The 23,350-nt window shown below is 50.9% G+C and overlaps 1 protein-coding gene across 3 annotated transcripts; it reads right to left on the bottom strand.

The window, feature by feature from the left end:
* Nucleotides 1–119: 119 nt before the first annotated feature.
* On the bottom strand, nucleotides 120–23,157 carry ZSWIM9 (zinc finger SWIM-type containing 9). Of its 3 annotated transcripts, none has more exons than XM_065926411.1 (4): nucleotides 23,028–23,157; nucleotides 21,629–21,904; nucleotides 13,508–13,820; nucleotides 120–3,072 (listed from the first exon to the last, which is right to left on the bottom strand). In XM_065926411.1, the coding sequence occupies exons 2-4, from the start codon at nucleotides 21,892–21,894 to the stop codon at nucleotides 886–888; spliced, it is 2,766 nt and encodes a 921-aa protein (XP_065782483.1). In that variant the 5' UTR covers nucleotides 21,895–21,904; nucleotides 23,028–23,157; the 3' UTR covers nucleotides 120–885. The 3 variants fall into 3 exon arrangements, with proteins under 3 accessions (XP_065782483.1, XP_065782484.1, XP_065782485.1); XM_065926412.1 differs by having other exon boundaries at nucleotides 23,024–23,065; XM_065926413.1 differs by lacking the exon at nucleotides 23,028–23,157 and adding an exon at nucleotides 22,445–22,494.
* Between the last annotated feature and the right edge of the window lie 193 nt (nucleotides 23,158–23,350).

Below are 23,350 nucleotides of genomic sequence, written 5' to 3'. Positions count from 1 at the left end.
CCTGTAGGACCCATTGATAGAAAAAAAAAAAAAAAAAAAATCGAGGAATGCTGAACCTTTTCAACTGTGTCTGGGCCTGGGCCTCCCACCCACCCCCAACAAGTCAAGAACTCAGCACGAAAACCAAAATAGTACTGTTTTATTCCAATTCCAATCTTGAAGCGCGAGAGTTCAGACGGTTCCCCTGCCCCGCTGGAGAGCCCCCAGCCCATCCCATCAGACCCCCAGGGCCCCCCTCTTATTCTGTCTCTTCCTGGAATGACCAACCAGTAGGGGAAGGCGATCCAAGACTCCAGGCCTCAGAGAAATCCCCAAATCAACCCCCTCTCGTTTCTTTTTTCCCCTTCCTTTCTTTTGCCGGCTCCTTTCCCCTTCCCTCTGCTTCATCCGCATCTCCTCCGCCCCTCCCCCACCCTCCTCCTGCTTGTCTCCATTTCTTCCTCCTTTCTGCCTCTTTCCTTGTCCTCGCTCCTCCGTGTCTGTGTCTCCTTTGTCCTGCCTCCCCTCCCCTCTCCTTCATTCCCCTTTGCTTTTCTCCCTCCTCCTGCCAGACTCTTCCCACATCCTGGTGTCCTCCCCTCCCCCAGCTCTATCCCCTTCCTTCTCCTGTCCCGACCTGACCCTGTCTACACTCACCCCGACTTTCCTCTCCGAAGGAGAATCCCTTGGCCACCACCATCTGCCACGGGGGGACCTCAGAGACCACACTGTCGGCTCCCCCTCGGATCCAGAGAGGCCAGCTGCCAAGATGGGGTCCCTGGGTACCCCAGGAGGTGGCTGGGGACAGAACGGGGTGGCCCTCTTGGCCGCAGCCCTGTTATCTTTGGGATCGAAGCGTGCCCTCCCGCCCCCACCGTGGAGGGTCACGGGCAGGGGCCGGCGGGCTCAGGGCTCGGGGGCCCTCCCCCAACAATCCCTGAGCAGGTCCATGTGGAATAAGGCTGCCCCGGTGAGGAGGCGCGCAGCGAACACGTGGCGGCAGGGCAGGCGGCGCGCGGCGTGGATGGAGCAGGTGCAGCGCGTCAGCGCTCCGTCCAGGAAGAAGTCCGAGGTGCCGTCCTGCAGGGCAAAGCCAGCCCCGGTCCAGTGGAAACCGCGGGTCCCGTGCTGCCGGGCAAAGGCCAGCTCTTCGGCCACCAGCTCCGCCAGTTCTGGCCCGCAGGCTGCTCGGAACTTGGCCAGCGGCTCCCAGTCCACCTCCTCGTCCCCTGAGGGGCAGCACGGCCTCTTTGGTTCCCTTGGGCCTTCTCCTCCACTTCCTTCCTGCAAGCTCTCCCCATGGGCCAGGTACCTCCTCCTTCTCGCTGCCCGCTCTGGGTCACCCTCCGACATGGTCCCCCCTGGGGTGCTGCACGTGACTCCATCCCCCAGTCCTAAACAGCCCCCTCCTGGGTCCCCACACTCCCTGCCCTGCCCCCCTCTGCTCTTGGGGCTCCCAGCCTGGGTACCCCCTCCCTCTCCATTCTCCAGGCCCACCACCCTTGGGTCCCCCAGCTGGATCAGAACTACATCCTCCAGGCCCCTTCTTCTTTTGACACCCAACCTCGCTCCTCCCTCTTCTCTAGTCTCTGGCCCTCTCTGCCTCCCATCTCCCCACTGGGGCCCCCTGGGGTCTCCATTCTCGGGGACCAGTTCCAGGGCCTTCTCCACAGGGACCCCCCTCCAGTTTCTGACCTCCAGCCCCCTCTCCTTCTCGGCTTCCAAATGCAGCCCCTTCCAGTCCCTGGTTTTCAGGCCACTTACCCGCTCATCGTGCAACTTGGGCCCCCTCCAGGAGCTCCCATCATGACTCCTGGCCCTCTCGCAGTCAAACTGGGTCCCCCTCCCGTCTGCGGTCTCCAGCACCCTAACCCTTCGATCCTCCAGCTGCGCCAGCCTCCAGGTATATCCTTCCAGTCCCCTCAACCTCTGGTCCTCCACCTGGGCCCCCCTCCAGATATAACCTTCCAGTCCCCAATCTTTCTCACCCTCCAACGGGCCCCCCCTCCAGTCTCTGATCTCGGGCGCTCTCAAGCGCTCCTTCTCCAACTGGGACCCTCTCCAGACACTCCCCTCTAGCGCTCTCACCTGGTTTTCCAACTGGACCCCTCTCCAGTCTCGGATTTGCAACCCTCTCCCCTTCTCACTTTCCACCTGAGCCCCTCCCCGGTCTCTGGTCTCCAGCCCTCGGGCCCACTCCTTCTCCACCTGGGCTTCTCTCCAAAAACTTCCCTCCTTCCGCGCCCCTCCCCAGTCTCCTGTTTCTAGGCCCTTCAACCTCTGGTTCTCCACCTGGGCTCCCCTCCCTGGCTCCCCCTCCAGCCATGGGCCCCCGTCATCGGAGACGTCGGGCGCCGCCTCCCCAGCGGCGTCGGCCCACTGCATGGCCACTAGATCGCGCAGGCACTGCGCCACGCTGCGCGAGGGGCTCAAGCGGCGCAGCAAACGCCGGCGGTGGCCACGCACCAGGGCGCACGCGTCCAGGTCGCGGGCCGCTTCGAAGGCGCGGAAGCGCACCCACATGTCCCGGCGTGGCGCCCAGTTGCGCTCAAAGTAATCGACGAAGGCGGCCGGGCCGTGGGCGCGCAGCTCGGCCAGGGCCTCGGCGTAGGCGGCAGGGGACGACGCGCCCGCCAGGCGACACAGGCGGGGCCACAGGCCCGGGTCCTCGCGGCCGGCGCCGCCCAGCTCCTGCGCCTTGCTGAAGAGCGTCTCCAGGCCCTGCGCCCTGCAGATCTGGACGCGCGCGCCGGGCAGCAGCTGGCGCACGGCGGGCAGCTGCGCCGCCACCTCGGGCCCGGCAGTCAGGCAGCGCACGCGGCCCTTGACGTCGGGCGCGCTCTGCAGCAGCGAGGCCAGCGCGAAGCGCAGCAGGCTCGGAGTGCCCGGGCGCGCCACGCAGCAGGCGGCCTGACGCGCTCGGCCCGCGCCATCCACGCACAGCACCGCCAGCAGATCCAGCGCGCCCTGCAGCCCCGGCAACCGGTCCACCAGAAGCATGCGTGGGAAGCGCCGCAGCAGCGCCCGGGTGCGTGACGTCAGGAAGAATACGGTCTCCACCACCGCCTGGTCCTCCACGAACACCAGCTTCACCTGCGGGCGGGAGCGGAGAGGCAGGGAGAGCTGTAAAGAGGCGCAGGGATCGTCGCCCTGGCCACCGTTTCCCCCTCGGAGGGAACTGGGACTCTATTCATTAATTCATTGTTGCTGTTCTTGTTCAGTGGCCAAGTCGTGTCCCATTCTTTGCGACCCCATGGACTGTAGCACTCCAGGCTTCCCTGTCCTTCACTATTTCCCGGAGTTTGCTCAAATTCATGTCCATTGAGCTTGTGATATTATCCAACCATTCATTCATTAGTGCCTGCATTTATCCATTTGACCAGCAGGAGGCAGTGCAAGGGAATGATTTAAAACCCAGACTCCAGATTGTCCGGGGCCTTCCCAGGTGGAGCCGTGGTAAAGAATCCGCCTGCCAGTGCAAGAAACGCAAGAGATGGGGGTTCATTCCCTGGATGGGGAAGAGGCCCTGGAGTAGGAAATGACAAGCCACTCCAGCATTCTTGCCTGGAAAATTCCATGGACAGAGGAGCCTGGCGGGCTACAGTCCATGGGGTCACACAGAACAGGACACAATTGAGACACTGAATTCGCAGGCCAGATTGCCTGGATTTGCGATGCTGGCATTACCATCTAAGAGCTGTGTGGTTTTTGCCCACTAGACAGCATCTCTGAACCTTAGTTCCCCCTACTAGAAAGTGGGTAGTCATTCCTTCCTACACTCAAAGGCAGTCTAGGGTAGTGGTTCTCAAAGTGTTAAGTCCTAGACCAGCAGCATCAGCATCACCTATTGGTTCCTTGACAGAAATGCATATTCTCAGGCCCTCTGCAGCCCTGCTGAGTCAGAAGTTCAGGGGGAGGGGCCCAGCAATCTGCCTTGACAAGCTCTCCCAGGGTTCCCCAGGGCTTCCCTGGTGGTTCAGTGGTATAAGAATCTGCCTGCAAGGCAGGACACATGGGTTGGATCCCTGGGTTGAGAAGATCCCCTGGAGGAGGGCATGGCAACCCACTCCAGTATTCTTGCCTAGAGAATTCCGTGGACAGAGGAGCTTGGTGGGCTACAGTCCATGGGGTCACAAAGAGTCGGACAGGAAGAAGCGACTGAGCACGCATGCACCTGGGGTTCCCAGCCATGCTCAAGTCTGAGAGCCACTGGTCTAGAACTCAAGGGCATAGACTGTGGAGCCAGTTTGCCTGGCTTTGAGTCCCTGCACCACCACTTTCTAACCTTGTCACTTAGGCTCTCTGTGCCTCAGCTTCCTCCTTAACCTCCTTGTTTCCCAATTCCCCCTTCTGGGAAATGAAGAGTCATTCCTTCATGCATGGATAGTCAGGTTTAGCATAGCATCTGGAGCTAGATGGCCTGAGCTGAGACCCTAGAGCCCCCACTTCCTGGCTGTGTGTTGCTTCTGACCACTTCCCTGACTGCTATCAGTTGCAAATGATGATGATGAGAGTATGCTTGGGCAGATGAAATGAATGGAAGTATTTAGAACATTGCAGGGCACAAACGGGTTCCCCTGGTGGCTCAGTGGTAAAGAATCCTCCTGCCAATGCAGGAGACCTGGGTTCAATCCCTGAGTCAGGAAGATCCACTGGAGAAGGAAATGGCAACTCATTCCAGTATTCTTTCCTGGGAAATCCCATGGATAGAGGAGACCAGCCAGTAGTCCATGGGGTCAAAAAGTGTCGGAAAGTGTCGGACATGACTTAGCGACTGAGCATGCACGCATGCAGCACTGACAAATAACATCACTATTATTCAACAATACTCACTCAATAACCAGTAAGTGCTCTTGAAGTGTTTGTTATTATCACAACTATCATCCATGCTTAACGACCAGGTGCTCACAAAGGTCTTCTCTGACGACCCCATGTAAGCAAACACCTTCTCTCTCTAGCCACTTATAGCCATGGCACTTACCCCCCTGAAGCGTGTTACATTTTTATTTGCTGTTTCTCTTATTGCCTGTTTGTCCTCCCTAGGATGTCAGCCTCAAAAGGATACGGCTTCATTTCACTTTTGCAGTCCTTGGTGCTTTGAATGGCACCTGGCCTGAGCCACAGCTCAATACACCCCTAGTGAGTGAGGGAATGAACGCATGAGTGTGTAGAGATTGCCACTGGCCACATCTCTGGAATGGAAGTTCAGGGAATGCTGGTTTTGAATCCTAGTTTCGAATCCACGTCCACTTTATAGCTTAGTCCCCAGCACTCTAGACTGACTCAGCTCCTCTGTTTCTTCACCCTCCAGATGCAATTCATCCCCTGGGGACTTCCCTAGGGGCCCAGTGGCTAAGACTCCTCACTCCCAATGCAGGGGCCACGGGTCCAATCCCTGGTCAGGGAACTAGATTCCACATCCTGCAACTAAGAGTTCATATGATGCAACTAAAAATTCTTCTGCATGCTGCAACTAAGACCTGAAGCAGGCAAATAAATATATTTTAAAAAATTCGACCCATCCCCAAATTCTAGCAGCAGCCTTCAAAATGAGTCCAGAATCTGACCCCTTTTCCCCATTCCTGTGGCCACTGGTCAGAGCCATCACCATCTCTCACCTGGATTGTTGTAGCCATTTCCACCTGGGCTCCCTGTCTCTCCCAGTCTCCCACAGAGCTGCCAGGGGGCATTTTCAAGATCAGATCACCCCCTCCCATGATTGAAAACCTTTCCCAGAAATTCCGATCACACCTGGTCTTTAAGCATGTATGATAGTCAAATCCAGAGTTCAGCCCACAGCTCTCTGGCTGAATGATTGGGTCCTTGGACCTCATCTCCTGTCCCTCTCATCTGCCTTGGCCTCAGCCATTCTGGCCTCATTATTTTTGCATGAAAGTCACTTAATGGGGTAGGCAGATTAGTGGCAATGAGCTTAGGTCCCTTCTACCAAGCAGGCAGCTAGGCTGTTTCGGCCAGGCCCTGCAGAGCTGACCCATAGCTGAAGAACCAGGATTGGAATATAGTTTAAGCACAGATCTCTCCACAAACTATTCTGCCATAATCTGACCTCATCCCTCAAAATGGGTTAAAAAGCAATGCACAGTTCTCCACATTCAAAGGAAAAGAAAAAAACAAACACCAAAACAATAACAACAACAAAAATTTCAAGTAAAAAAAAGCCTAGTGGAGTCCAAAAAGAACACAGAAATTGTCTTCTCCACCCTAAAATTATACATTCAGCATCTTAAGGAGCAGAGGCATTCGATACATTTTATGGAAAAGCCTAGTCAGCTTACCACTGAACCAGTTACAGCACCACAATCACTTTTTCAACCACCATTAATTTTTATATCTACAATTACTTTATGATTTAATTTATCTTAGCAGATGTTTCCATCTAGGACAGCTCTGTTCAATACAGTAGCAATTTACATTTAAATGAAGATTTAAAAAGATGTAAAAATTCACTTGCTCAGTCACACCGGTCATATTTCACTGCTTAACGGCCATGTGAGGTTAATGTCTACTCTGTGGGTCAGGGCAGACAGGACATTTCCATCAACACAGAAAATCCTATTTGATGGAGCTGGTGTAGAAACCAATGTAAAGATAAAAGTCGTCGGATGCTAACTAGACTTACTGAGGCGATCATTTCACAATATATACAAATATCAAAACCCTTATGGGGACTTCCCTGGTGGTCCAGGGGTTAAGAACCCACCTTGCAGTGCAGGGGATGTGGGTTCGATCCCTGATTGGGGAACTAAGATCCCACATGTCGTGGAGCAAATAAGCCCCAGCGCCACAACTTCTGAGCCCAACACACCCTGGAGTCTGGGCACCACAGCTAGAGAATCATTGTTCCCAACGGAAGATCTTGCATGCCACAGCTAAGACCAGACACAGCCAAGTAAATAAATAAAAATAAGCAAAGATTAAAAAAATCCCTTATGTTGTACACCTGAAACTAACAGAATGTTATATGTCAAATTACGTCTCAAAAAAAGGAAAAGAAAGGATAAACAACAAGGTCCTACTGTATAGCACGGGCTTCCTGGATGGCTCAGATGGTCAAGAATCCTCCTGTAATGCAGGAGACCTGGGTTGGATCCCTGGGTTGGGAAGATCCCCTGGAGGAGGGCATGGCAACCCACTCCAGTATTCTTGTCTGGAGAATCCCCATGGACAGAGGAGCCTGGTGGGCTACAGTCCATGGGGTTGTAAAGAGTCAGACACGACTGAGTGACTAAGCATAGCACCGTATAGCAACAGGAAACTATATTCAATATCCTGTGACAAACCAGAATGGAAAATAATGGAAAAAAGAATGTACATGCGTGTACAACTGAATCACACTGCCAATCAACTATACTTCGATTACAAAACAGAAATGAAAAGAGAATATTACTAGATACAATGGGTTAAAAGAAACCCAGAACAACCTTACATGTTTCCCTTGTATTAAGTAAGTTCTTATCTTTTTCTCCTTGGGAAAAAGAATAAGAGAATAGCAAATGGTGCAAAGGGCTTCCCATGTGGCGCTCGTGGTAAAGAACTGCATGCCAATGCCAGAGATGTAAGAAACATCAGTTTGATCACCGGGTTGAGAAGATGCCCCGGAGGAGTCCACGGCAACCCACTTCAGTGTTCTTGCCTGGAGAATCCCATGGACAGTGAAGCCTGGTGGGCCACAGTCCATGGGGTGGCAAAGAGTCGGATGCAACTGAAGAGAGGCGATTTAGCACACGTGCAAAATGCCGGGAAGAACTAACCCCACAGTTCTGAGAAATTAACTTTTTCAACCGCCACAACAATCCTGAAGAACAGGACCCATTATTCCCATCCTGTTTTTCACATGGGGAAACTGAGGCACAGAGTGGTTCAGTTGCTTGTCTGGGGTCACACAGGTAGTAAGCAGCAGAGCTGGGATTTGAACTCAGGCACTTTGGGCCTGGGTCCGTGCTTCTGACCATTAGACCCTTCGCAAAAGTGATCGGCCCTGCCTCCTAGGCTTCCAGGGTGAGGTGCACAGTGGATGGTAGGGCACGAGCGGGGGTGGAGTGGCCGGTGGAGGAGCAGCTGGGAGGGTGAGAATGAGCGTGGGTACTGTCTCAGACACACAGATCGGTGGCCCTGGGATGCAGCATCCATAGACCAGATTCCTCATCAGAGTGTGATGTGAATATCGGAAACTGTGCCACCTAACACTCCCCACCCACACATCTTCCTATATTCAGGCACACAGCCTCCTTTTTCACATGTATAGAATAGCAGAACACCATGAGGACAGTGTCCAGACTGTCTCCCCCAAAATGAAAGAATACAAATAATAGCTAAATAGCCAAATCATATAGAGTTTCCAACTTTCTGGGCTCTGTTCCTTACACACACACACACACACACACAACTACAAAAACAACAACCCTAAACCCTATGAAAGTGTTAGTCGCTCACTCATGTCCGACTCTTTGCGACCCCATGGGCTGTAGCCCGCCAGGCTCCTCTGTCCAAGGAATTCTCCAGGCAAGAACACTGGAGTGGGCAGCCATTCCCTTCTCCAGGGGAATCTTCCTGACCCAGGGATTGAACCCAGCTCTCCCACATTGCAGGCAGATTCTTTATGGTCTGAGCCACCAGACTCTAAACCAAGCCCCCAAACCCTATGAAATAGTATCTTTGATTATCTCCATTCTACAGATGAACAAACCAAGGCCCAAAGAGGTTATGTATTAATAAGTTATGTTCACAACTTACTGGATGTTCCCCAGCCAGGAAATGGTACAGTTAGAATGTATATCACGTTTTTAGTGTACGTCCACATAAATAAAAGCAAATTTCTAGCTGTTACTATATCACCCCCAAATGACTATCCTGATGTAAAAAACAGGACACAGAGAAGATTCGCTTTGGGAGCCAACAAGAGGCAGAAAGGCTGAGACTGAGCTGTGAGAGATCAGGGTAACCTCAGACCAGGGGGTGCATGAGCCCCAGACTCAGATAGGGCTCTGGGACACCCTCAGTGAAACGGCTCTATGTGCTTGTCTTTTTTTACCCGCCAGCCAGCCAAGTGGTTGGAGTTTTCTCAGGGGGATTTGAGCGGCCCCAGAGGAAGAACAAAAGATGCTAGCCTCTGGCAGGTCCCAGCATACAGAGCAAGATGCAGGAAAGTGGGTGTGATGTGCTGCCTTGCTGGGGGAGGGGGTGAGGGGAAAGAAGATTAAAAATAAACACATGCAAATGTTATCTGTGCAGAGAGCTGTGCCGTTCCGTTCTGTGCAGAAGGCACTAGCCACATGGGGCTACTGAAATTTCTGTTCACGTAATTCAATGAAGAATTCAAGGGACTTCCCTGGCAGCCCAGAGGTTAAAACTCCACACTTTCACTCCAGTGGGGCATGGGTTGGTTCCTTGGTGGGGGAACTAAGGTCCTGTAAGTCACAACTTAAAAATCTGGCACAGCACAGCCAAATAAAATAAAAGACTTCAGTTCCTCAGTCAGACTGGCCATATTTCCATATTTCAAGCACTCAATAGCCACATAAGCTAGCCTACTGGACAACAAGACACAAATCATTTGTAGCATCACAGAAAGTTCTGCTGGACAGCACTGGGCTATAAAGCAGAAAGACACAAATGATGGATAAGCCACTGAATACTCCAGCAGCCTCTGAAGAGCCCTGAGGGACAGGATATGAGAAGGGGACTTGTCACTACATACCCTTCGTACCTTTTGAATTTAGGACCATGTGAACGTCTTACATATTCAAAACACCAGTATTTAAATTTTTATTTTAAAAGGAAGAGCCCTTTCACTAGTCCGTGTCTTGGTTTTCTAGAACTTCTTCATTTCTTTCAAAAGTATTAAGGCAAGTCGACATATAATCCTACAATCCCACTCCTGGGCATATATCCAAAGAAAACTATTAATTTGAAGACATACATGCACCCTCATGATCACAGCAGCATTATTCACAAGAGCCAAGACATGGAAGCAACCTAAATGTCCATGGACAGAAGATCAATGGATAAAGAAGATGTGGTGGGTGTGTATATTTACATATATATGTGTGTGTGTATATATATATATATATATTTACATATATATATAAAATGGGTTTCCTAGGTGGCATTAGTGGTAAAGAACCTGCCTGCCAATGTAAGTAGACATAATATACCCAGGTTCAATCCCTGGGTTGGGAAGATCCCCTGGAGGATGGCACAGCAACCCATTCCAGTATTCTTGCCTAGAGAATTCCATGGACAGAGGAGCCTGATGGGCTACAGTCCATAGGGTGGGAAAGAGTCAGAGATGACAAAGTGACTTAGCGTACACACACACACACACACACACACACACGTGCGTGCACAATGGAATATTACTCAGCTATGAAAAAGAAGGAGGTAATGCCATTTGTAGCATCACAGATGGACCTAGAGATTATCATCCTAAGTGAAGTAAGCCAGACAGAGAAAGACAAACATCATATGATAATGCTTATATGTGGAATCTGAAAAAAGCATACAAACGAACTTATTCACAAAACAGACATAAACTCAAAGACTTAGAAACAGAAAGGCTTATAGTTACCAAAGGGGAAAGGCAGGGGGAGGGATAAACTAAGAGTTTGGATGAACATACACACACCGTGCTGTACTCTGCTTAGTCGCTCGGTCGTGTCCGACTCTGTGCGACACCATGGACGGTAGCCCGCCAGGCTCCTCTGTCCATGGGATTCTCCAGGTAAGAATACTGGAGTGGGTTGCCATGCTGTCCTCCAGAAACATACACATTACTATATATAAAAGAGATAAGCACCAAAGTTGAGTATAGCACAGGGAACTAAACTCAACATTTTGTAATAACCTATAAGGAAAAAGAATAGCTATATGTATATGCATAACAGAATCACTTTGCTGCACACCTGAAACTAACACAACACTGTCAATCAACTACACTTCAATTGAAAAAATTAAGGCAGGGCAAGTCACAGACCCGGGACCAATCTCAGTTTAGGCTGGATTTCATGACAGCCTCCAAACTGGGAGCTAAAAGGATGACCCTCTGACTCTGAACTCTTTCCAATATGAATATGCTGCTTCTTGCAGGCGTGACCCTACACAGGGTGTTTCCAGGCAAGAGCTGGAACTGACAAGGAAGGGCGGGAACCTCAGTTCCAAACTGAGGGATATACAGAGTGGTAAAGAGTATGTCCTTGGATCCAGACTGTGGGTCTGAAGTCCAGCTCTGTCACTAAGTAGCTGTGTGACTTCTGGCCAATTATTTGCCCCCTCTGTGCCTCAGTTTCCTCATTTGCAAAATGAAAATGAGGATGGTGAACTCCTTCCTTGTCGTATGCTGCTGAGATTTTAAACAAATTACAATTTATAAAGCACTTAGGGTAGTGCCCGGCACATAGTAAGTCCCTGATAAACGTTAGTGAAATTATCAATATTACGTGTGGACAGAGGGCCGGGTGTGAAAGAGGGCTTGTTACTGGGCATGAGGTGGGGATGGGAAGAGTGCTTGGACTTGATTCTAGAGAGTGGGTTTATTACTGGGAAGGGTTAATTTTGACTCCTTTCTGTTTCGGCTTTAACCCTCGGTATTGTTTTTTCTTTTCTTTGCTGTTTTTGTTGTTTGTTATAATCATACATGATGGCCTGCCTCAGAGAACCCTGTCTCCTTGGTCTGACCCTTAAGCTAAAGTGTCTTTGTTTAGCTCACAGGGAGATAACCTGCCCCTACCTACCTATGAATGACTGTAAAGAAAAACTAACACATTCTCTTGCCTGAGACTTGCCATTCTAGGAGGTATTTTCAAGAATTAAATGGTCTTTTAAACTTGTTTCCTCGCCTCCCTCCATCTCCTATCCATAAAAGAACATCCAGGCCCTGAGAATGTTACCGAGTCCAAGCTCACTCTGCTTGCTGCACAATAGGCCAATGAATCCGAGAGATAAGGTGAGGTGTTGAGGCAAGGAAGAGACTTTAATCGGGGAGCCGGAAGACGGAGAAGATGGCAGGCTAGCACCTCAAAATAACCATCTTATTGGGGTCTGGACGCCAGGTTGTTTTACAGATCAGAGAGAAAGAGGCAACGAGGAACTAAAGTCAAAAGGCAGAAGAGAGAGGGAGATGCAGTGGGGGAGTAAAGTGAAAGGGTCTTCAGTCTTGCAAAACATCTCCAAGGGAATGTCCAACCTTCAGAAGAGGTGTGTTAATCTCTTCTATTCACAGGTGGGCAGGGACAAACTATCTCTCCAGGAGCTGAACAAAGGCACTTTAGAGTCAAGCAGAGGGGCAGGGTCCTCCAGGCAAGCCATTGAGTATGATTATAATAATAAAAGCAAGTCAAAGAAACAGTTTCCAACATGGAGTCAGAACTGGCTTCCTCCTGGTAACTAAGAAGATGGTTATTTTGAGACATTAGTCTGCCTTCTTCTCGGTCAGTTGGCTTTCGGCATAAAGTCATAGTCCTTCCTTCAACACCTCGTCCCCTGGATTCATTGGCCTCTCGTGCAGTAAGCAGAGTGAGCTTGGATTTGGTAACAGGTTCACAGCTCATCTTTATCCTGAGTTGGGACCTCTTCCATGCATGAAAGAAAAGCACAGTCAGAAGGAGAAAGAAGAAACCAATCTTCTTTCCTCCCTCCTTCTCTCCCTTCCTTCCTCCTTTCCCTTCAAGTCCTCCCTGGCTTTGAAGGCGGATCAAAGCAGCAGAGAGATTCCTCACTGAGGAGCAGTATTCTCACCCTTCCTCCAGCACCTGGATCTCCCCCAGCATCAGAGCCTCTGCAACGACTGTTCCCTCTGCCTGGAACCTGCTTCCTTCTGAAGACAGAATGGTGGTGGGGGTGGGGGTCCCCTCCCTCCAGTCTGTCTCCTCAGCTTCACCATAATGTCCTCATAGAGGTCTTCCGTGACCACTCACATTAAAATAGCCCCCTTACAATGGTCCCTGTCCACATCCTTGCCCTATTCTCCTTTACGATTCTCCCCCAACCCCCGCAACCCCCATTCATCTTGTTAGGTAGTTAGAATAGGGAAAAGGAGTCCAAAATGGCGGTGGCTAAAAGACAAGGAAGGGGAAAGCCCGCGAAAATAAAACAGAGGAAGGTCAAAGGAAGGTCCAAGGACCGGAGTGAGGACTTTAGGTAGAACAGCTCCTGCCCAAGCCCAATTGGCATAGAGAAGGTCCAGGGGGAAGAAAAAAATATATAAAAAGAGGAGCCAAAGGGCTCTCTCTCTCTCCCCCATGTGTGCGTAGGTTCTTTCTCTTTCTGTCTCTCTCTCCACAGCCCCCCAAAGTTCTACTGCAGGGCGCGATCCTAGAGGATGAGTTCTCTGGGGGACTGTGTGTGTCTTGCTGGCGGCCGCCTCTCACCCCCAATGCATGCCTCCATAAGTGCTGAATGAATGCGGAAAGGAATGAATGGGAGGATGGATGGATGGATGAATAAATGAAAGACCCGTGAGACTTGGGCGTGGCTCTACCCCGCCCGCCGCCTGCCTCTCGCGAGACCCCACCTTGGCCTCTGGGTCGGTGCGGAAGAGCCCTTCGAGCACGTGCAGGGCGTCCAGGACGCCGTGGTCGCGGCCTTTGCAGTAGGAGAGCAGGCGGCGCACGTCGGCCGGGGCCACGAACTGCTTGGAGATCTTGTTGGTGGTGCGCACGGGCAGGCAGGCGTTGGCCAGCAGGTGGCCCGGGCGGAAGTAGTAGGCGAACTCGAGCGGGCAGGCCGGGTGCGAGTGGGTCAGCTGGCACTCCGTCACCACGAGGCGGTCCCGCAGCGGGCTCAGCTTGACGATGATGAAGGCCGGGCAGCCAGGCTGGGGGGGCCTGCGGAAGAAGGATCACGGCGCCAGTCACATCACCCCGCTGCCCGCCCTCTTCTGCCTTCTCTCTTTCTCCTTTATTCTTAGTTTTTAACAGTAAGAATTGTTTCAAGGTGTGGGACGGATCCATTCATTATGAGTTCCGGATTAAAACATACACAGTACTAAAATAAATACACTACTATATATAAACTAGATAACCAACAAGGACCTACCTTATAGTGCGGGGACCTATACTCAATACCCTGTCATAACCCACAATGGAAAAGAATCTTAAAAAAAAAAAGAATATATGTCTTAACTGAATCTCTTTGCTACACACATGAAACTGACACAACACTTAATCAACTATCTTTCAATAAAATTGTTTTAAAAAGAATTGTTTTGAGCATAGAGAAGCGTAGAGGGCCTTAAGAGTATGCCGGCTGTGTGACCTTGGGCAGGTTGCCGCAGGTCTCCCGGCCTGTTTCCTCTTAAAAGGGAGGTAACAATCATCATACATTTCTTATAGGGTTGTTGTGAGGATTAAGAGTTGCTACCTGGAAAGTACTGGAAAAAAGTGTCTGGAACATGGGGGAGGGCTGTATGTTTGCTAGAATTCTGTATCCACCACCCCCCAGCTCTATTAAAAGTGAATGCATGGTTTATTTTACTTACCTTAATCAATTTGAAGAAATACAACATTTCATATACTCCTGTATCCGCTTCTGACTTAGCAATAACAACATGCAAGCTGAGGCCTTCTGTGAACTCTGTCCCAACAAAATCCCCTCCATCCTTCTGTCCCCAGAGGTAGCCACTCCCCAAAGGGGGATACTGAGCATTCCCACATGTGATTTTATGTATTCATAAGCAATGGAAAGTGTGTTACTAGGTTTTAAAACTCTGTATACATGAAAAGGTACTCAAACTGATTAGGTATCAAAGGAACACAAAACCTGACGATGAGACATCTATATTATATATAGATATAGATACAGATATGGTGGACTATTACTCAGCCATAAAAATAAAATAATGCCATTTGCAGCAATATGAATGCACTTAGAGACTACTATACTGACGTTAAGTCAAAGACAAATATACGACACTGCTTATATGTGGAACCGAAAAAAATGACACAAGCTTATTCACAAAACAGACTCAAACAAACTTATGGTTACCAAAGGGGAAGTGGGAAGGGGGTGGGGTAACTTAGAAGTTTGGGATTAAAGTATACACACGACTATATATAACATAGGCTCCCTGTTGGCTCAGTGGTAAAGAGTCTGTCTGCAATGCAGGACACACAGGTTTGATCCCTGGGTCGGGAAGATCCCCTGGAGAAGGAAATGGCAACCCACTCCAGTATTCTTGCTTGGGAAATTCCATGGACAGAGGAGCCTGGTGGGCTGTGGTCCATAGGGTTGCAAAGAGTCAGACACAACTGAAGCAACTTTGCACGCACACGTGCCCACAAGGATAGTCACATCTTAGTCGAAGGAGCTGTGCAAATGTTATTGTATAGGGCAAACAGACTTTGCAAGTATGATTAAATTCGGATTTGAGATGAGGACATGATACTAGGTTATGCAGACAGGCCCAGTGGAATCACAAGGGTCCTTAAATAAGGGGGAAAAGGAAAGAGGAGCATCAAAGTCAGAGAACGATTGGAAGATGCTATGCTGTTGGCTTTGAAAAGGGAGGAAGAGGCTGCAAACCAAGGAATGGGGGTGGGCTCTAGAAGCTGGAAAAGGCAACGAGACAGATTCTCCCCTGCAGGCTCCCGAAGAAACACAACCCTGCAGACAACTTGATTTAGCCCACTGAGACCCGTGTTGGACTTCTGACCTTCAGCAGTGTAAGATCACACATCTGTATGATGTGTGTGGTAAGCCACTATGCTTGTGGTAATTTGTTACAGCAGCAACTAGAAACTAGTACAAGCATCACACTCTGTATAACCTTTCGTAGCTTTCTCACTCATTAGCTCTCCATGACTTTTCTCTTTCATTATTTGCTGCCTAATATTCCACTCTACAACTATGCCAACTGTTAGGTTATCCCCAGTTCTCCCTTCTTACAGACAACACGTGAGCTAACACTCCCTTACACATCTCTATGTGCCTAAGCAGAAACCCATCTTAGACAGAAGTTTTCAAACTGCAGGGCATGGCCCATCCTGGCACCTGGCAACAACTTAGGCAATACCATCCGGCACGGTGAAAAACAGAAGAGAATAAGGGAAAAGAAAATCAGAGTACAAAAAAAAAAAAAAAAAAAGAAAGAAAAAGAAAATCAGAGTGCATTTCTCTGATAATATTTAAATTGACATCTGTTGTCCAAAAGTGGGGGCCGTGTTTCTCCATGGGGAGGTGAGACTGGCATTTTTGGTAGATTTCATGTTTATAGAGCAGGGGTCAGCAAACGTACAGGTCCTGTTGTTGTACCATAGACACAGCCATGGATGATATGTAACTGAATGGGTGTGTCTGTGTGTCAGTAAAACTTTATTTACAAGGATGAGGTGCAGGTTGCATTTGGCCCCAGGGCTCCTAGTCTGCCAACCCTTCTAACATGGACCATCTGGGGTCTGGTAGAGTTAAGAAGGCTCCTGGGTGGTAAATGCCAGTAGCACACCCCAACCCCTAAATGTTCCCACATTCTTTCTAAACAGTCCTTGAGCTGGGTGATCCTTCTCAGGGATCAACCTGAGAAACCTCCAGTCTAAATACTTGGAATTGTCTCTGTTAAATCAGAGACAATTCTTTTTTTCCCTCTATGCACAAAGTAGAACCCAAGAGTCTAAGAGATTTTAAAAATCCACAAAAAGCATTTGAGACTTTTTGCCTAACAAAGTAACAGAAAGAACGCAAATTTAGAAAAATCTTCAGGGTACAAATCATTCTAAATAAAATATAAATGTGAAGTCACCCTGATGGGCTTCCCTGGTGGCTCAGATGGTGAAGAATCTGCCTGCAATGTGGGAGACCTGGGTTTGATCCCTGGGTTGCAAAGATCCTCTGCAGAAGGGCATGGCAACCCATCCCAGTGTTCTTGCCTGGAGAATCCCCATGGACAGAGGAGGCTGGTGGGCTACAGGCCACAGGGTCACAAAGAGTCAGACACGACTGAGCGACTAAGCACAGCACAGTGGAGCCACCATGGTGGTAACCGATGAAACTCAAAGAATTTCCAACATGCAGCCATTTCTAATCTAAACAAATGACAAGTTCATGGGGTTCTACCCAGTACATTTGCCTAGGAAAACTCATGGGCTTTCTCTCTGGTCTGACCTCTTTGGGCCTGGGTGTTTCAGCCCCTAGAACAAGCCCCAACTCCGGGGGAAGCCATGCACCCAGAATAATGGATGTACCAGAAAAGGGCACATGCCCTCTATGGGGTCCCATTATGTCACACAATGGTCTATGGCAGCCTCAGCGTGCCACTTTTCTCCATCTAACTGGGGGAATAATATCATGAGCCCCTCTCACTGTCAGCTCCACATGGGCAGGAAATTTAGTCTGTTTTGTCTACTGCTGGATCCTCAATATCTAGAACAGCTCTGGCCCCTGGGAGGTGGTCAGTAATATATGAGTGAATGACTGTATGCCACTGTTTGAACCCCAGGTACACCACTGATTACTCATCCCACCAAAATCACCCACCACCAAGTCCTGCCTATCACACCTTCTAAACTCTCCAAACCATTCATCCCCGCCCCCCATTTCCATTGCAAACAACCTACCATAAGTTCTTTCCCTCTTCATGTAACATCCTTCTCCCTTCTTTTCATCTAGATAACTCCTACTCATCCTTCACAACTCAGAGTCAGCATCACTTCCTACAGGAAGCCCTCCCTGACCATCCCTGGGCAGATTCCATCACAATATTGGCATGATGATTTGATTGATGCGCATCTGTAATGAATGCTCCCCACTGAAATCACAGCACCTAAAACACATACACTCTGCATATAGTAGATGCTCAAAACAAAACTCGATGAAATGAACAAATGCAAGATGCTTAGGACCAAAATATCCTTAGGGTGTCAGCACATTCAACTCTCACATTAATGATCCATGATTGAAATAAAGATGAGAGGAAAAAGAGGGAGATAGGATGGTAATTAAAAGCCTGGGTTTTGTGGTCAAATTGTGTGGGCCTAAATTTTGGTTTTCCCTCTTAGCAGCTGTGTTATTTTGGGAAAGTCTTTTAACCTCTCCATGCCTCAGTTTTCTCATCTGGAAATAGAGGCTAATAATCATACTGACCTTGCAGGGTCATTGAGGATTCAGTGAGATGATTAAAATATATGGTGAGAAAGGGGGCTGACATCTAATGAACAGTTAATTAAAAAGTAGCTACTATTTTCAAACATCTTTTTTTCTTCTAAAAGTACCCTTCCTAGGACTTCCCTGGTGGTTCAGTGGTTAGGACTCTGCACTTTTGCTGCCCAGGGTGCAGGTTCCATCCCTGGCTGGGAAACTAAGATCCTGCAAGTCTTGCCGTCAAAAAAAGTACCGCTGCTGTGTTCTGCATTCCACTCACACAGTTCTTCTGGATATTTCAGGTTCTCAAGATCTTTGTGTTTGCAAAGGCTGGTGTGTGTTGGGAAAGGTTGGGAGTTCTGTTCTAAAGAGGGGAGTGCTGTGAGAGCTGGGGGAGATACACCAATAGTAATTTGGGGGTCACTGTGCAACCTCCAGGAAAATATGGGCTGGAAAGATGGCCCTTCCATGTGTTTCCTGGACTCTCAGCCCCAGCTGCCTCTCTGGCCTCTGGTTTCCCACCTATTAGGTTTCCCACCTATAGGTTCATTTCCTATTAGGCCCCAGAGGGTCTTCCTACCCCCAGAGCTGACCCCTGCTCACAGCCCCATGGAGCACCAGGATGAAGTCCCAGCTCTTAGACTCAGCCCTGCAGGTCTGGGCCTGACACCATTCCAGCCATGTCTCCGGACCTTTCTCATGAACTAAATCCCCAGACACTGTCCTCGGTCCCTGGACACTGGAGAGGCCCTGCCTGAGCAGCTGGAGGGAATACAGGGGCTCAGAAGTGATGGGCCCCCATGTCCTCAGCCACTTCATCAACCACCTCCATTCCCAGGCTCTTCATCCTGGGACCATCCCACTGTCCTCCCAGTCACCAGGCCCAGGCCCAAGGCACGGTCCTTGCTCCCTTGCTGCTCTGTCACTCCCTCCCATCCCTCCTGCCCCCTGGGTCCCTCTGAAATGTGTAGAGGGACAGTGCCTGCATGTAGTATGTGCCATGTGTTTGTTAAGTCACAAACATACATAACACAAACATACAGAGAAAATACCACCTACTGGTCACCTCTTTCAGGAAGCTTTCCGGATCTACCCTGAGAGCTCTCGGTAGAGCTGATCATTTCTCTTTTATCCTCCTCCATCTTTCTCTTTTTTTTGTTGTTGTTGTTGTTTTGTTTGGTCACTAAGGTGTGTCCAACTCTTTTACGATCCCATGGACTATAGCCCCCCAGGCTCCTATGTCCATGGGATTCTCCAGGCAAGAATACTAGAGTGGGTTGCCATTTCCTTCCCCAGGGGGTTTTCCTGATCCAGGGATGGAAACTGCGTCTCTGCATTGGCAGGCAGATTTTTCACCACTCAGCCACTAGGGAAGCCCATCTTTCTCATTACTTTGGGCCATTTCTTGGGGGTGGTGGCCTTTGTCTCCTCCATTAGATTCCTGAGCTGCTCAAGGGCAGACATCAGCTCTCTGGGTTCCACATGCCCTGTGAAGAGCATGAATACGGTAGGGGCTCAGTGTCTGTTGCTTTGAATTGGGTTCTATTAACGAAGAGAAAAAACAAAAACAAGGAGCGATTCCAGATTGGGCCTGAGCTCCCAACAAGCTCTCATGTTCTAGGTGTCCGGGTGATAATGAGTGTTTGATGCTGTTCTGCTTCTAGCTCTCCAAGTCTGTTTCTAGAATAAGCAGTGGGTAAGCTACTGAAAAGACCCTGATGCTGGGAAAGATTGAGGGCAGGAGAAGGGGACGACAGAGGATGGCATCGCCGACACAATGGACATGGGTTTGGGTGGACTCCGGGAGTTGGTGATGGACAGGGAGGCCTGGCGTGCTGCGATTCATGGGGTCGCAAAGAGTCAGATACGACTGAGCGACTGAACTGAACTGAAGCTTCTGAGAATTGTAATCCTCACAATAAAAGCTTAATAAACTCTGAATGAGAACTGTAGTTACTAAGCAATCACCTGGGCTGAATGATCTCAATCTATTTGCTCACTGAATCCTCACAAAACCTATTGATCAATACTAGCATGTGTGTATGCGTGCCAAGTTGCTTCAGTCATCTTCGACTCTTTGTGACCCTATGGACTCTAGCCCTCCAGGCTCCTCTGTCCATGGGATTCTCCAGGCAAGAATACTGGAGTGGGCTGCCCTGCTTTCTTCCAGGGCATCTTCCTGACCCAGGGATCAAACCAGCGTCTCCTGTATCTCTTGCATTGCAGGTGGATTCTTTACCACTGAGTCAACTGGGAAGCCCATTAATATATTACTTCTCCCATTTTCCCAGGGAGGTAACTGAGGCCCAGAAAGGGGATGTCACAAGCTCAACATCATGGGCTGATGAGCAGTGGAGCCGTGGGGGGCCCCAGGCTGCCGGCTTCCGGCTCTGTGCATGTGACTGCTATAACAGTTCTTATGTGTTGAGCTGCCCCGTGTTCCAGGCACTGGAAAGCCGCCCTCCTGTTCACAGTAACCTTACAACAGCCCTCTCCATAGATGAGAAAACTGAGGCTTGGAGATGTCAAGTTCGAGGCCCAAAGAGACCCACCCAGGAAGTGGTAGAGCCGGTCTCAATCAGCCTACAGGCAGAGCCTGTGTTCTTAATTGAACCCCTCTGTCCCTGGCTCCCCATCCAAGGGTCTCCAACTCATACACGGGCAGGGGCCAGACAGACGAAGGAAGTGGCAGTGGAGGAGGTGGCAGAGAGTGGTGGGGTCTGGGGCAAACCTGAGTGCCAGAGCCCCGTCTGATTGGGGTGGCTGTCTGCCACACGGGAACAAGGTCTCAGCCTCCTCCCGAGTCACAAGGGAAGGTGGAAACCCAAGACTGTATGGGGAATGTGCAGGGTTTAAAATTAGGGTCAGTTAAAATACCCCTGGCCACTTGGTTGTGCCTCCTAGACCTCTTGGATTCCTCAAGCCCTCTGAATCATTACAGTTAGAGGGAACTATTATCCGTGAGCTCGTTCATATCATGTCAGTCTTCTCTCCCTTTTGAAAGCAGAAGGGCTGGGAATTTGTCTGTCTTGCTAAACTCCCCACCTCCCACAAGTGAAATATCCCTACCTCCTGGCAGGGGACCTGGCCCTGCATTTACTGAATGCATGGATTTTTTTTTTTTTTTTTGGCTATTTTTGTCCTGTGGCTTTCTCTGCAGCTAGCCTCTTCGTAGGTGTCCTAAATCTGGCTCTCATCTGTTTTTCTGGCTGGCTGGTATCTCTGGCGCCATGTCTCCATGTTTTTGGAATTTTCTTTTTTAATGTCTCTTGGATGTGTGTGTCTGTCTCGCTCTGTGCCTCTCTACGGGTCTCTAATAAAATCTCTAAGTGGAGGCCACACTTTGCAAGTGGCTCTCCATCCCTCTAGCAAACTGCCTCCGTCTCAGGAAACTTCCCTCCTTAACCCTCTTAATCTCTCTTCAAGGTGTATTTAGCGGTTTCAGTTGACATCTCTCCCCTCCCGGTCTCCCGGGTGCGGGCTCGCTGCTTCCCCCTCCCCCAGGACGCACACCACCCCCGCCCCCCCCCCCCCCCGCCAGCCCCCAGCCCGGCTCACGCACCCCACGGCGGGCCGGCTGGGCGCGCGCACGTCCTTGCACACCAGCCGCACGTAGCTGTACTTGAGCACGTCGATGAGCGTGTAGAGCGGGGGCGCGCTGGCCCAGCGGCAGCGCGCCAGGTGCATGGAGCTTTTGACGAAGAAGAGTGCCAGCCGCTGCTGGCACCACGCGTCGAAGAAGCGACTGAACTCGGCCCACGAGAAGAAGGCCCTCTCCCGCAGCTCCTGCTCCTCCTGCCCCGCCGCTGTGCCGGGTGGAGGCTCCATCCTGGGGCGCCTGGGTGGGAGAGGTGGGGAGGACACCTGGATATCAGATCCATCCTCTCCCGAGGAGGTCTCCCGCTTGCTCCAGACTCCGCCTGCCTCTTCAGAGCTGACGCCTCTCTCCAGGTGGGACCGGGGGCGGGGGCGGGGAGCGGGGTGTACCCGTTAATCTCCAGCCCATCTTTGGCCTCCTCCCACGCCCAGCTATATTCCTGGGACAGTTGGAACCTGCCAGGCTGATCTTTTAACTCCAGTTCTGGTCTCCTCCTTCATAGACGTACGTGATCCCTAGTACAGTTGCGGTCCCTCTCCCAAAATATGACTCTTAAAACTCAGTTGTGGACCCCTTCCCGAATGTGTTCCCAGCTTCCAAGTAGGATTTCCTCCCCTTCCGGATGTGCCTTCTGCACTTAGCGGTAACCTCTAGAGCCTCCGTTCATCTAGAACGCCCACTTTCATGTGCCTATACGGGGGCTGTAACCCACATCCAGCTGCCAGCACAGCCACCCCCCCGCCCATCTAAAGTTGCTCGATCTCCGGATGTGCTCCGCACCTCCAGTGATGGATCGCTTATCCCCAGTCTTATTCTTCATGCACCTGTGGCTCTCTCCTCCCCAGATGTGTCTCAGATACTAGGCGGCTGTTGCCCCTCTCCCAGATGGGGCCCCCATGGGTTGCCACATGCAGCTGTGCCCCTACTACCAAGAGATGCTCTCGTATCCAGACGTCCTCCCCACATCGAGTATGGCCCCTTCGCATACAGGTGTGTGCCCCTTTCACTTATGGCCAATTCTCAAAAGTGTCACCAATATTCATCTGCGGTCCCCATCTGCCCAGATGCACTGCGCGGTCCAGCTGTGGCCCCCTCCTCCCACGTCCAGCTATTATCCTCCCCCAGATTCGCGTCCTCGCCCTAGACGTGGCCCGTTGTCGTTAGACGGGCTGCATCGCCCCAGATGCTCCCCCACGTCCAGCTGCGCCTCCCCCCCTCTTGGAGCCACTCCCAGCCGGCTCCAGGCTCCACAACCCCTCCCAGCCCTGCCAGCCGCGGCACCTCCCATCCCGGCTGTCCCACCCAGCTGTGCCTCTCCCCTCCCCCAGATGTGCACCCTTCCCGCCCCTCCCCACTCACCTACCCGCCCCGGAGCGGCGTCCACCTCCCACAATGCCCCGCGCCGCGGCCCGGCCCGGCCCTTGCTCCCGGGATGCCCCGCGCGGCCTCCCGCCTCTCTTCCCGCCGTGCCTCGCGCGGCGGCTCCCACCGAGTCTCCGTTTTCCCGCTGGTCACTCCTCAATCCAGAGCAACAGTGGCTCGGGGCTGTTTCCCAGCGTGCTCTGCGGGAGGGCTCGCCCCATTTCATTCCCTTTCCAGGGAGTCTCACGTCCGGGAGACTACAACTCCCAGCGTCCTCCTCGCGACGGCGGCGCGGACGTCGCCCGGCCCCGCCCCTCGACTCGG

The sequence above is a fragment of the Muntiacus reevesi genome, chromosome 2, assembly GCF_963930625.1.
Source record: "Muntiacus reevesi chromosome 2, mMunRee1.1, whole genome shotgun sequence".
NCBI classification, from domain to species: Eukaryota; Metazoa; Chordata; class Mammalia; order Artiodactyla; family Cervidae; genus Muntiacus; species Muntiacus reevesi.
The sequence above is the reverse complement of the archived record's forward strand: the minus strand, read 5'-3'. Positions and strand labels throughout refer to the sequence as shown.

What these genes read in the sequence shown, in the direction of transcription:
- ZSWIM9 (XM_065926411.1), bottom strand. Translation starts at nt 21,894, where the DNA reads ATGGAGCCTCCACCCGGCACAGCGGCGGGGCAGGAGGAGCAGGAGCTG. An exon ending in CCCAGCCGGCCCGCCGTGGG is followed by an intron (nt 13,821 to 21,628) that starts GTGCGTGAGCCG and finishes CTTCTTCCGCAG; the next exon opens with GCCCCCCCAGCCTGGCTGCC. An exon ending in GCACCGACCCAGAGGCCAAG is followed by an intron (nt 3,073 to 13,507) that starts GTGGGGTCTCGC and finishes TCCCGCCCGCAG; the next exon opens with GTGAAGCTGGTGTTCGTGGA.